The 14,335-nt window shown below is 39.5% G+C and overlaps 5 protein-coding genes across 5 annotated transcripts; all 5 read left to right on the top strand.

The window, feature by feature from the left end:
* Positions 1 to 427: 427 nt before the first annotated feature.
* On the top strand, positions 428 to 2,994 carry TrAtP1_005872 (uncharacterized protein). Its single transcript, XM_066112893.1, has 3 exons — positions 428 to 651; positions 709 to 1,265; positions 1,324 to 2,994. The coding sequence occupies exons 1-3, from the start codon at positions 540 to 542 to the stop codon at positions 2,725 to 2,727; spliced, it is 2,073 nt and encodes a 690-aa protein (XP_065968979.1). The 5' UTR covers positions 428 to 539; the 3' UTR covers positions 2,728 to 2,994.
* A 185-nt stretch (positions 2,995 to 3,179) lies between these two features.
* TrAtP1_005873 (uncharacterized protein) lies at positions 3,180 to 4,871 on the top strand. The gene is made up of 3 exons (XM_014088995.2): positions 3,180 to 3,376; positions 3,458 to 4,031; positions 4,101 to 4,871. The coding sequence occupies exons 1-3, from the start codon at positions 3,307 to 3,309 to the stop codon at positions 4,348 to 4,350; spliced, it is 894 nt and encodes a 297-aa protein (XP_013944470.1). The 5' UTR covers positions 3,180 to 3,306; the 3' UTR covers positions 4,351 to 4,871.
* Positions 4,872 to 5,468: 597 nt separating this feature from the next.
* Positions 5,469 to 6,803, top strand: TrAtP1_005874 (uncharacterized protein; the record flags this gene model as incomplete). Its single annotated transcript, XM_066112894.1, has 3 exons — positions 5,469 to 5,873; positions 5,943 to 6,510; positions 6,589 to 6,803. The coding sequence occupies 3 exons, from the start codon at positions 5,469 to 5,471 to the stop codon at positions 6,801 to 6,803; spliced, it is 1,188 nt and encodes a 395-aa protein (XP_065968980.1).
* A 34-nt stretch (positions 6,804 to 6,837) lies between these two features.
* Positions 6,838 to 7,130, top strand: TrAtP1_005875 (uncharacterized protein; the record flags this gene model as incomplete). The annotated part of the gene is made up of 2 exons (XM_066112895.1): positions 6,838 to 6,987; positions 7,059 to 7,130. The coding sequence occupies 2 exons, from the start codon at positions 6,838 to 6,840 to the stop codon at positions 7,128 to 7,130; spliced, it is 222 nt and encodes a 73-aa protein (XP_065968981.1).
* Positions 7,131 to 7,637: 507 nt separating this feature from the next.
* Positions 7,638 to 11,289, top strand: TrAtP1_005876 (uncharacterized protein; the record flags this gene model as incomplete). The annotated part of the gene is made up of 2 exons (XM_066112896.1): positions 7,638 to 9,361; positions 9,416 to 11,289. The coding sequence occupies exons 1-2, from the start codon at positions 7,864 to 7,866 to the stop codon at positions 11,287 to 11,289; spliced, it is 3,372 nt and encodes a 1,123-aa protein (XP_065968982.1). The 5' UTR covers positions 7,638 to 7,863.
* Positions 11,290 to 14,335: the final 3,046 nt, after the last annotated feature.

Consider the following 14,335-nt stretch of genomic DNA (forward strand, 5'->3'; position numbering starts at 1 on the left):
CAGAGGACAAGGCTCAAGGCCAAGGAGAGCGAGCAATGAATGACACCTATGCTGCCCACTACAGCAATCTAGAGGGGGAACATGTGAAGTACCTGCCTTAGTATGGCTTAGTCACCGCAGAGCACAGTGCTTACCGGCATAATAAAACAGTACAATAATTCGAGTATAAACAGACATTGTTGAGTAGCAATAGATCATAACGATTCAAATCTTCATCAAATAGGATAATATCCATGATTTATCGCCAAAAATAAAATAAAATAAAATAAAACAAAAATCCCATGACCTTCAAGCTATATGAAACATGGTGATGGCCAGTTGGATAAATTAAATGAATACTGTCACACGGAGGTTTTCAGATACTGTGCTCTACCCCGTACACTGTGTACTAAATTGCTAATGACATTTTCCGTCGCGTTGAAAATACAGACGCCACAACTACCAACTTACCATCTCCAACGCTTGTTGCGCGTTATCCCGGCAAGCTAGACCGTTCTCCCCTTTTTCTTTTCTAGTTATTTGAGGTGAGACGCGTAGCAATGGATGACTCTACAGCCTATGACTCGCCGGGAAACGCGACATCGCCAGCTCCCAACTCTGCGCTTGCACAGCCGCCATCGCAGACCAATGCCAAAGGCTTAGATTCTCAAGGTGAGCAATCAACTACGGCTTGCCAACCAATTACCTTGTGTCTAACGAATCCTACAGACGTGCAGATGTCTGAAGAATCTTCGAGCGCAGAACATGTCCCACAGAGCGGCGGAAGTCCTACGGCCAGTGCGGCTGTAGACAACTCAGGCGAGGTCCCCAGTGATACTCCTGCGCCAAACACCACTCGTCTCGATGAAGAGATGGGCGATGTATCCGAGGACGCAAAGGGCCTGCCTGCCGGATCGACTGGCGCTCCAGTAGCATCGGACACTGGAGTAGAAACCAAAACGAAGGAAGCGTTTGAATCTGCTGCTAGAGACCATCTCATCTCTCAGACGCATGCCATCGTTCTGCCAAGCTATAGTACCTGGTTTGACATGAACAGCATTCACGAGATTGAGCGCAAGGCGATGGCCGAGTTTTTCAACAATCGTAACCGAAGCAAAACGCCAGCAGTCTACAAAGACTATCGCGACTTTATGATCAATACATACCGACTTAACCCGGTTGAGTATCTCACGATGACAGCATGCCGTCGCAACCTAGCTGGAGATGTTTGTGCCATAATGCGCGTTCACGCCTTCCTCGAACAATGGGGCCTAATCAACTACCAGGTGATTTCAGCTATCGACCTCAATTGGTTTAATTTCTAACACTGACACTGCACTATAGGTTGATGCTGATCAACGACCATCGCACGTTGGGCCCCCGTTTACAGGCCACTTCAAAATTATATGCGACACGCCGCGAGGCCTTCAACCTTGGCAGCCTGCCGCAGACCCTGTTGTTCTAGAGGGCAAAAAGAATCGTGACACTGAAGAAAAGGCCAACTCATCGGTCCCTAATAAAGGCGACTTGAACCTGGGAATTGGCCGGAATATTTATGAAGCCAGTGCTAAAGGGACTCCGATTACAAAATCAGAAGGCCAAAAGAACGGCGATGACATCTCTACCGAGGAGAGCGCAAAGGCTCCCGTGGCCAAGGTCAACTGCCACCAATGTGGAAACGACTGCACCAGGATATACTATCACAGCTCCCAATCGGATGCCAGAGCGAAAGCTAAATTCGATCTATGCCCAAATTGCTTCACCGAGGGCCGATTACCCGCGAGCCACACCTCTAGCATGTATTCCAAAGTGGAAAACCCAACATATACATCCATCTTGGACCGAGATGCACCATGGACTGACGCGGAAATCCTACGACTTTTGGAAGGTTTGGAGCGATTTGATGACGATTGGGGAGAAATTGCAGAGCATGTTGGTACTCGCACCAGAGAAGAATGCGTGCTTCAGTTCCTTCAATTGGACATTGAAGAGAAGTACCTCGATTCCGAGGCACCTACGAACCCGCCTACAGGCTTATCTATGCTGGGAGGTCAACACGGCCACCTCCCTTTCAACCAAGTGGACAACCCCGTTATGTCTGTCGTGGGCTTTTTGGCAAGCTTAGCAGATCCAGCTAGCACTGCGGCGGCAGCAAATAAATCAGCGGACGAGCTCAAGCGTAACCTGCGAAAACAGCTTGAAAGAGCAAACCAGACAGATGATGCCGAAGCGGCAGACAAGAAAGATACCGAAGTGGATAAGGCAGAGTCGATGGATGTAGATTTCCGGCAGACAGTCGTGACCACGACAACTACAACATCAACAACAACAAAGACATCTCTTGCATCTATTCCTTTGGCCTCCATTGGCGCTCGTGGGGCCGTATTTGCGTCTCATGAAGAACGAGAGATGACTCGATTAGTTTCGGCAGCTGCCAACGTGATGCTCCAGAAACTAGAGTTGAAGCTTAAATACTTTGACGAGATGGAAGAGCTACTGCGTGAAGAACGCAGAGAGTTAGAACGTGGCCGACAACAACTATTCTTGGACAGGCTCGCCTTCAAAAGACAAGTACAGACTGTCCAAGACACATTGAACGCGGCCGCTGAGGCAGGTGGAGTGCAAGGGTCTCGAATGGCGCAGGATATTGCAATGGAAGGCGAGAAATTGGGTTTTCAGACCGTACTGGATGGCCAATCAATGCTGCCACCCACCGGCAACGGCCAGGTGAAAACATTTGAAGCATAAAAGGCTTATCAAAGCCATCTTGGTCAATCGAGCAAACACGGCGCAGGTCAACATCTGGAAAGTCTCGGAGTTGGAGGGGTTGGAAAGTAAGCAAATACTAGGCACTTGCTGACTTGATAATGTATGGGCTGAGGAGTTTGGGATACTATTATGCTACGAATGAGGATGAAACTCTTTACTTTTTACCTGGACGAATGTACCAGTATTAGTACCAGTATGGAAGGACAGTAGTATGTAGTGCAATGATTTTATCTACTTGTATTTGGCATGCTACAAACACAGGTATACTCGCATCCCGTCTTAAAACGCAAAGGGAATACCACGATGTGCTTTTTTATTGGCCGCGCGACCGATGTAGATGTACTTTTTCTTGCGTCATCTGCGAGTGCTGTTAAGACCTAGTACTGTAGGTACCTACTACTAACGTCCTTCGGTGCTCTTAAGCTCCACGTCACAGCTTCTTAGCCCCACCAGAGTCCTTTAGCAGCAGGTCCTCATCAGGTAGTGCTCCCTTTCTCCAAGAAGCATCTCGCGACTGCAATACACTCAGAATATCCAATTTGAGCCCTAGATATTCCAATGTCAAGCGCTAGAGGTCAATACCGCCGTGCCTCTCTCGAGGATGACGATCTAATTGATCCGGATGATGGTAAGCTTTGAGTCCAAGCCACTCGACGTAGAACAGCAGAACAGCAGAACAGCAGAACACGAAGCTAATGCGATAGACCAGCGGATCTCAACGACTTCGACGACCCTCTAGCTCCGGAGTCATCTAGGCAGCCTTTAACAAACACCATTGCATCTGGAGCGTCGGCATCGGGACGGCTGGACGAGGGCTATCTCACTTCTCGCATTCCTGGAGATGATCGGAGAGCGCCTCAGAACACTATCGATGAAACCGTGTGGGAAACACTGCGACGTGATCTGCTAGCTGTGTGGGCCAAGCTCAAGGAGGTCTTATACCCGCGATACCTTTTTGGCGGTACCATGTTCGACTCAGAGGGCGGTCTCCGTGGTGCATATTCCAACATACGCGGCGCTGGCTTGACTGGCACAAGAGAAGAGCTCACTGGACTGGCCAGTCGGGTGATGGATGCCGAAGCTCTATTGCAGAGTAACATGAGCCCAGGACTCAGAGACTGGGATCTATGGGGCCCATTGATTTTCTGCTTGCTGCTCAGCGTACTGCTTAGCTTTACGGCGCGATCCGACCAGAGAGACGCTGTCTTTAGCGGCGTTTTCGCAACCATATGGCTTGGCGAGGCGATTGTCACTCTTCAGATCAAACTTTTGGGAGGAAATATGTAAGTTCAATTCACAGCAACGAACTGTCTTTCAACTCCGGTGACATCGAACTAACAAAAAAACAATAGCTCTTTTGCCCAGAGCATTTGCATTATTGGGTACACGTTATTTCCTCTAGTAATTGCTGCCCTCTTGTCAGCTCTGAAGCTTCATTGGATTGCGCGGATACCTGTCTATGTCGTTCTTATTGCGTGGTCCATCGCTGCTGGCGTCAGCATTCTTGGCGGTAGCGGAGTGGTCAAGAATCGGGTGGCCATTGCTGTCTATCCCCTCTTTGTGTTTTATCTAGGGCTAGGGTGTCTATGCTTCATTAGCTAAAAGTTGTGCGGCAGCTTGATGAAGGGCTAGGTCTTGCTTTTAAAATGCGAGAGCCATGTGAGTTGAAAAGGAAGAATGCTTTTCAAGAAGAATGGAGCCCATAATGGTACCGGCAAGCATTATTATCTGCATTATATATTACATCATTTCAGACTCTATGTTGGATCAAAGATATACCGTCAACATTGACAAGGCCAAGTCTATAGCGCGATTCAAGATTATGTCCAGAAAGCGTTTATTGTCTTTGAATGGTTGTTTCACTGGTGGCTGCGTATATGCTACCAGAGCTGTTTCTGAAGCTAGGGCACCTTGTTGTAAATCTATTGTATGCTAAATGCCATGTTGGTGGACGGCAGATGCACAATATTTTACTAGGACGCTCTACAAGCAATTCCCCATCTTGTTTGGTAATATGTTAGCTTGAAGTAGGACTATCACATAGTATATGTCATTCCTCAGTGCTTGCGCGCTGGACAAACTTGGCAATTCGAGTTACATAATTATGCATCATCTCTTTCGGAACAAACCAGCAATAAGACGGCGGGCGTGGGAAGTCTCCTAGGATGTGGATAGTGATGTCGGAGGCCGGCCAAGACTGAGCGGCTCCAATACGCGCAAACGCGATCATATGCAAGGTACCTTGTCAGACCTCTTTTGATTATGACCCCTCTTTGCCCTCTTAGGCGCAAGTGTGGGGACTTGTAGATTTCTGTACTCAGTAGCGAGCGTACAGCGGGGCAGTACTCCCTAGGTACCCAGCGATCCCTTCTATTCGCTGCGTCCCGGAAGCAAGTGATAGCAGGTGCCCACGTCTTTAATTGGTTGCTGCAACCAGCCGGGCTGACCACCTCCAACTACTATCGGCACAAAATTGCTGCGGCGCGACAACGGCAAACGCAAGAGTAAAGCGTTGGTGACGGAAATTGCCTCTGCCGTCTTGTCCTTCTGCCTGGATTCACAGCCATATCAACGTATCCGATCTGGACGCCGTCTAAGTCGCGCGGTTGTGCGCGAGCAGCCGCCGCTGCCTTATCCTAGCTGCAACTCGACTCTACCAGCCAACCCCATCTTTCGCGATCGACACCACCCGCCCTTTTCTGGCTACCTCTGCCCACGCCATGGCCGACAATTCTCAAGGGACAGCCAGTCCTAAGAATGAGCAAATCTACCCAGAAACAGGCGAAGACGCCGAGACGCGCGCTGCCCGCCGAGAACTGAAACAGTCCTCCATATCTGACCCTCCTGCTGCCGCTCGTGACCTCGGATCCGATCCCGTAGATGAGGGAGCGGCACGCCCCGATACGCCAACCGACCAAGTATCCGATGGCCAAGATGATAGATTCAAGGAGCATGTGCCGTCTCCAAAGAAGAAACGCGCACACGACCAGTTAGATGGAAGCATAGACGTCGAAAATAACGATACCAACAGTGTTACATCTACAGAATCTACCAGAGATCGAGCTTCCCGATTAGAGCCAGAAAAAAAACGACATCGTGATGAGGACTCAACGAGAGAGGTATCGGTATGTGATCTCTGGTCAAACTGCTTATAGCCCCTTTGCATCTCGCATATCTAACGCATGGCTACATAGAACTCCTCGTCAACAACGGACCTACCGCTAGCCACAGATGATGCAGCAAACTCCAAAACTTCCCCAGCCAAAGTTTTGCCCCAAACGTCTTCCAGCGCTTTTTCAGCCTCAGGCTTCGGCAAACTTGCTACTGGATCCTCGCCATTTGCGAGTTTGGGCACAACCCAGAGCAGTATCTTTGCTTCTCCAGCTGCTGCGTCGACTTTACCACCAGCCTCTGTGTTCAGCGCCCCGGGGTCACAGCTTCCGCCGTCTACTATGCCTAAATTGACTTTTGGAAGTTCTAACAGTGCTTCGCCTTTCGCTAGCCTTGCTTCAGGGATTAATGGAGCTGGACTTGGCTCTCCGTTCTCAGCCAGCAAAGGTCTGGACAGCTTCGCATCACCCATAGTCAAACAAGTTCAGAGTGAAAAGCCTGCAAAGCCGTTTGGTGCTCCAGAGAGTGATGAAGAGAGTGGAGATGAAGAAGACGCAGATGCAGATGATGAACCTGAGCCGAGTGAACAAGAGGGGGCTACATCACTAGAGAAAGAATTGGAGGAGAAGAAGAAGATCAAACTTCATAAAGGTGAGAAAAGGTTCCGTTGCGTACTTTTTTTTTTATTCGCTCAAAGTTGGAGTACTAATATGAAAATAATGCTCTTAGTCGAAGTTGATGATGGCGAAGCAGGTGAAACAACCCTGCTTTCTGTCAGAACAAAGCTATTCTACCATGACAAAGAGGCGGGCTGGAAGGAACGAGGCGCTGGGATGTTGAAAATCAATGTTCCGCAAGGCTGCGTTGAATTTGATGAAAATGGATCACCTGTTCTTGGATCATTTGATGCGTCCAGTCTTGAAGCTGATGAAGAGGGGGGGTGATAAGACACAAGGTCACAAAGTTGTCCGTCTTCTTATGCGCCAAGATCAGACACACCGTGTGATTCTCAATACCGCCATTCTCCCGGCTATGAACTTCCAAGAAAAGGCATCCCTCAAATCTGTGGGAATACTGTTTACCGCATTTGAGGGTGAGCAGGCGAAGCCTGTGAGCATCACATTGAGGGTTAGTTTCGCTTGAGTTCTTCTACTTCACAAATATCATTCAACGCTGATACTAATCTCTGCTCATGATAGATGTCAGCTGCAAGCGCTAAGAGCTTCTTAAAGGAGATTAGCAGTATCCAGAAAGAACTTCGAGGCAACTAAAGCCCATGGCAAAATGTTTGCACTCAAATCGGCTTAGTATCGGCAGCATAACGTTGGTTTAGAAAGAAGAGAGGTGGTTATACCACGATTGGCCCTGGCCATTCCGTGTCGCTCTGCATAGGCAGAGCAAATGTTGGGGTTAGCCGCCCATTGGTGCCCTGTCTCAAGGGGCAAAAACAGCATGACCGATGCAAGCTTATACCTGATTTGGCCAACCGCCATATAGACTGGAAGTGAGGATAAGACAAGGAAGATCAGGCATCTGTGTATAGTACTTTAGGGATACTCTAGACATGTCAAATGGGACGAAGTTCCCAACAATAATACCATTATAGGCACAATATGAATTAATGACTATTATACTGGCGAAATTTTGCAGCTCAAGAAATCAAAATTTCTGGTACTAAATCAACTTAACTCAGCAACACCTGTACGGCGAAAACAAGAGACGCCTAGAAGCAGCTAGCGCACGTGATTTTGCGTTAGTTTCGCGATTCCGGGTCCGATGTGCAGGCGTGAACAACCGATCCGTGGAAGATGTCGCAGCTAACTACCTACCTTGGCTACGAATGATGATGCCGGCTCCGCTGCTGTGTCTACCAGAAAACCCAAGGACTCATCCGCTGCTGTTTGTTATCTGCTTATTATCCTTTTGTTGAGATGATTCGGTATCCAGTTTGACGGCGGACATTTGAAAACTGGGTCTTCCGGTTCCCATCTATCAAGTCCAACCATGGAGGATAACGCGACGCTGCATCCAGCTCCAGATGGGTCGAAATCTTTGGTCGCGCGGAAGCGCATCCATGAGGATACTTCTCCCGTAGGCGAAGACACACGCCGTGATACCTCTGCTACTGTCACGAAGAAGCCAAGGGCGAAAAGACGAGTCGCTCCAAAGAGGGAGGACCGCAAAGACGACTCAGCGAGCTCTATTCCATCAAATATTCCTTGGAGTGATACTTTTCGTGACCTTGAAAAGGCTCATAAAGCATTGAATTTGGTCTATACATTTTGCTCATCACGCAAACATGTCATCACGACATTTGACACCCTTAAATCAGCCGTTGAATGCCACATAAAAAGGGCTCTATCTATTGAGGATGTAGCTCAAATGGTTGCCCTTCGCCCAGAAGCCATGAAGTTTGAATACACCAATGAACTCATGCTGCAACTCAACACCAGAGGCGCTCAAAGGGACGACGTCTTCAAGTCGTCGCAATCTGCAATGTCGCAAGCGCCAGCACATGATTCGTCTGTCGGTGGACTGACGGGAAACGAACGTCTTGGCGATGGTACCAACGATCAAGCTGCTTCGCATGGGCAAGAAGTGCTATACCTGGAATTCACCGATGGCGATTTAAAGCGACAGGTGTTAGATAGAGAGACGGGTGAAGCGACACGGCCAACCACAAAACTAAGAAATGAGAAACTGAAAATGCCAGTATACGGTCAAAAGCAGATGATGCAGCTGATCGAACGCCGCAACCAAAAGTTTGCGAATTCTATCAATGAATTCCTCAAGAGCTGTATAAACGATGTTGTTGATCCAGAGGAGGCTTTACGTCAAAAGGCTAAGGCCTGTATTCCCAAACCGGCGTTACAAGACACCGACGCAAACAGGCTCACAGCAAGTGCTATACCTGATGCCATCCCTCACGAAAGGGGGAGTATATCAGAAATAGTGCTCCAAATCAAACAAAGCCCGTGGTACTCAGGCCAGATTGTACCTGATGGCCATAGAGTATTTGAACCCCAGGATCCCAGCTATGGAAGTCTCAATTTTTTGCTATCTCAAAATCTAGTGAATGCCCTCTATAATGCTAAACGGATCACCCAATTTTACACGCATCAAGCCGAGGCTCTGAATAGTCTTTACGAGGGCCAAAATATCGTTATATCGACCTCAACCAGCTCTGGGAAGTCATTGGTCTACCAACTGCCAGTCTTACACGCCTTAGAACGGGACAAAAGCTCGAGAGCCATGTATATATTCCCAACCAAAGCACTTGCGCAGGATCAAAAACGCAGTCTCGGCGATCTTTTGGCATTCATGCCAAATCTTAGCGATGTTCTCGTAGATACATTTGATGGAGATACCCCCATGAGCCTCAGGGAAATTATTCGAAATGAGGCAAAAATCATCTTCACCAACCCAGATATGCTTCACCTGACGATATTGCCTCAGGAGCAGAGGTGGAGGACTTTTCTTAAACATTTGAGATTTGTGGTTGGTCAGTTGTTTTCATTCCTATTACCTAACCCTCTTTTAACTGACAATCCATCAGTTGACGAATTACATTACTACAATGGTCAACTCGGATCTCATGTCGCATTTATTATGCGAAGGCTAAGAAGGATATGCGAAGCAGTAGGAAATCGACACGTCCAGTTCATTTCTTGCTCAGCTACCGTAGCCAATCCCGAAGAGCATTTTAAACTGATATTTGGAGTTTCGAATGTCCATCTAATTGACTGGGATGGGTCCCCATCTGGGCGAAAGGAGTTCCTTTGCTGGAACACCCCTTTCAGAGAGCCCGGCGATCCCACCAGCGGACGAGGAAACACCAAATTTGAATGCGCTCGTTTATTCTGCGCTCTCCTGTTAAGAGGTGTCAGGATTATTGCCTTCTGTAGGGTTCGTGCCCAATGTGAAGTCTTGACCAGTGCAATCAAGCAAGAGCTGCGCGAACTTGGTCGCCCTGAATGCACCAACTTGGTAATGGGCTATCGTGGTGGCTATACGGCCCGGGACAGGCGGAAAATCGAGGCGGAGATGTTCGAGGGAAAGTTGCTGGGCATTGTTGCGACCACTGCACTGGAACTCGGCATTGATATTGGCACTCTGGATTGCGTGTTGACATGGGGCTTCCCTTATACTATTACAAATTTACGGCAACAGAGTGGTCGAGCTGGACGACGCACCAAAGACTCGTTATCCATCTTGGTTGGTGATAGCTTTCCAACGGATCAGCATTATATGAACAATCCCGATGAGCTCTTTTCAAAGCCCAACTGCGAATTGCGCGTGGATTTGGAAAATATTCTTCTTCGCGAAGGGCATATTCAATGCGCGGCATATGAGATGCCCATTCGACAAAATGAGGATGTGCAATATTTTGGTAATGACTTGCCCAAGATTTGCATCGAAAGGTTGGTGGAAGATGAAGTAGGATACTTTCACTGCCATGACCGCTTCCGCCCCAACCCCGCCCAGTATGTCGCCATCCGGGATACAGAAGATGAGCACTATGCCATCATTGATATAACGAACGGGAAGAATGAGGTCCTGGAAGAATTAGAAGCGTCGAGAGCGACTTTCACTATATACGATGGTGCCATTTTCCTCCATCAAGGCAACACGTTTCTCATTCGAGATTTCTTGCCGGACCAAAAGATGGCCAAGGTTGAAAGAGTTAATGTTGAGTGGACGACCATGCCACGAGATTACACTGACATCGATCCTATTGAAATCGAGGCTATTCGTACTATCTCCGGATCACCCTGTCATGCTTACTACGGAAGCATAAAGATCCAACAAACGGTTTTTGGTTTCTTCAAAGTAGACAAGAAAGGACGAATCATAGACGCAGTACAGGTCGATAATCCGCCTGTCATACGATACAGCAAAGGCATGTGGATAGATATACCTCGACAAGTACTTGGGATACTACAGGATCTAGCTCTTAATGCGGCTGCAGCGATACATGCAGCTGAGCATGTCATTATGAGTTTACTGCCCGCATTTGTTATCAGTCTTCCAGGAGACATACGAACGGAGTGCAAAGTGGCTCTTAAGGAATTTGCCAAGAAGGAAACAAAAAGAAAGCGACCAGCTCGATTAACATTTTACGATGCCAAGGGAGGCATAAATGGATCTGGCGTTAGTACAAAGGCCTTTGATCATATTGATCATCTACTGGAGCGTGCACTAAAGAGAGTGGAAGAATGTACCTGCCAGCAAGGTTGTATTGAATGCGTGGCATCCGAAATATGCAAGGAATCTAATGAAGTTATAAGCAAGGTTGGATGTCTTATTATTCTCCGGAGCCTAATAGGAGCAGATATAAGGCTAAATGACTTACAGCTGGATTATAATAGTAAGTTTTCTAGTACTAGTATAATAACTATTACAGCACCTATTCCAGTAAAATTAAAATAGTAAATATTTATAAAAATAATATAATTATATATAAAAACATTTTATTATAATCTAATACTTATAATATATTTTTAATATAATTATATAAGTTAAAAAACTTTATAAAATTTAATATAATTTAATATAATAAAATGTTATATTAAAATTTATTTCTAATATAATTATATAAGTTTAAAAAACTTATAATAACTAGTATAATAAAAAATTATACTTAGTTTTTAGTTTAATAACTAAGTTATAATAATTTATTTTTCAGATCCTAGGTTATTATTTATAAAATAAAAGAATTCCTAAGAAATAAATATATATATTTATATTAGTAAATAAAATAAAATATTTAATATTAAATATATTATATAAGTTATATAATTAATAAATAAAATATAATTTATACTTAATATTATTATTATACTAATAATTAATTATTTAAGTTATTTAATAAATAAATTAAATATTTTTATATAATAAGTTATTTATATAAAATTAATAAAAGTAAATATTAGCTTTTATTAACTTTTTTTATTAATTAATTAAAGTTAATAATAACTTATATTAACTTTTATATAATTAGCTTATTAGTTTATATTTAATTTATAATATAATATATTAAATTATAATATAATTTTTTTTCTAAAAGTTTTATTTTTAAAATTTATTATAATATTTTATTTCTTATATATTAATATAATATAATATTTTTTTATATATAACTTTTATAACTCCTTTTAGGTATAAAGAAATAAACTACCTATTATTATAACTTATTATTAGATTTTTTTTAATGTTTTATTATTATTATTATTATTATTATTATTATTATTATTATTATTATTATTATTATTATTATTATTATTATTATTATTATTATTATTATTATTATTATTATTATTATTATTATTATTATTATTATTATTATTATTATTATTTCCTTTTATTATATATTTAATTATACTGCTTATTATAATTATTCTTTTTACTAACTTATTAAAGCAGTTTTATTTAATATCTTTTTAATCCTCCTAGGTATATAAAGCCCTTTAATATTACTTTTCTTACCCTTTTACTTATTATATTACTATTTTCCTTTTTTAAATTTATTAATTTTAGCCTAGTTAATAGTTTACTTTTATAACTAGTTTAATTTAATAGTTATTACTATTTCTTTATTATTTCCCTTTGCTATTTATTATTTATTATAGTTAGCTATAAGGTTATTTTAGGCTACTATAAGGTTATTTCATTATATTTATAAAGCTTTTCTTATAGTATTAATATTAAAGTCTTATATATTATAATAGCACTTAGTAGTTAACAAGTTTTATTAAGAAAGATTTCTTTTATTAAGCACTTAATTAGTATTTATTAATATAAATAATAATAGTATATTTTATTTTATATATTAAGTTTAAATATAATATATTTTTTAAATATTTTTAAGTAATTTTATAATAATTTTTATTAATTAAATATAATAATTTAATATAAGTATATAAATTAAATTCTATAAGTGTTAAGGTATAAATATAATAAAAGAAAGTAAGAAAATTAAGTAAATATAATAATTTAATATAAGTATATAAAATAAGTTATATAAATATTAAAGTATAAATATTAAAATATAAATATAATAAAAGAAAATAATAAAATTTTTATTAAATAAGTATATATATTTTTTTATTATATTATATATATATTTATAAGCTATTACTAGTTATTATTAATATATTTATTATTATTAGCTAATATAGCTTTAATTTTATTTAAGTAAGTAATTAAATATAAATATTTATTTTTAATATTATTATTATACTTTATAATTTTATTATTATTAATAATAATTTATTTATTAAGTATTTTTATTTATATTCTTAAATAAGTTCTTTTATAAACTAAATTAATTTTTTTTATTTAATTTATTAGTTTTTTTTATTTTTATATTTTTTTTATTTAATTAAATATTTTACTTATAGGTTTTTACCTTTTTTTATTTAATTATTTATTTATTATTTTTTTAATTTTTTAATATTTTTTTTTTTAATTATTATTATTTTTAGTAATTTAATTTCTTTATTATAAGAGTTATTAGTTTATAAAGCTAGGAATAAGTATATTACTAATATTATATTATATATTTACTAGGCTATAAGTAACTTAAGTTAATAAGCTAATAAATTAATTTTCTTTAAGATTTTAAATAAGCCTGCTTTTTATTATAATTATTTCCTAGAAGATTTATTTAAAATATAATATTTTTTATATAAATAAAAATATACTTTATCTCCTAGTTAAAAGTTTATTAGCTTATACTTTTTATTATATATAAACTTTATAATTATTATTACTTTATTTATTAAATATTTTTTTTATATAAAGTTATTATAATATATTTAATATATTTTTATTTATTTATATATTTAGTTTAAGTATATTATGTAATTTAATAAGTTTAAATACTAATACTAATTTATTTAAATTTTATTTAATTAATATATTATAATTATTTTTAAAATAAAATTATAAAATTAAAATAATTTTAATTTATAAAATATTTAATATTATTATATAATAGTATATTATAATTTTAATTATTTAATTTTTTATTTTAAATTATTATTTATTTATAAATAATAACTTATATTAATTATAAGTTTTACTTTTAATACCTTAAATAAGCTTATTTAAAAATTTAATATAAATTTTTTATTATAATTACTAATAATTATTTTTAAAAATCCCTAGTTATATAATAATAGTAATTTTAAGTAAACTTATACTTATTATTATATTATAATAAACTAATTTTAAAATTAAAATAATTTTTTTAAATTACTTATAAGTTATTATTATTATTATATTAAATAAGTATTTATATTTATTTAGTTTTTAAAATAAGTAAAAATGTTTTTTAAGAAAATTAATAATAAAGTTTATTACTATTATATAATATAATTATACTTTATTTTAAATTAGCTATAATTTTTTTATTAGTTTTTATTTATTTATTTTATTTTTTAAGTATTTTAAATAATATTATATATATTATTAA

The sequence above is a fragment of the Trichoderma atroviride genome, chromosome 3, assembly GCF_020647795.1.
Source record: "Trichoderma atroviride chromosome 3, complete sequence".
Taxonomy (NCBI): domain Eukaryota; kingdom Fungi; phylum Ascomycota; class Sordariomycetes; order Hypocreales; family Hypocreaceae; genus Trichoderma; species Trichoderma atroviride.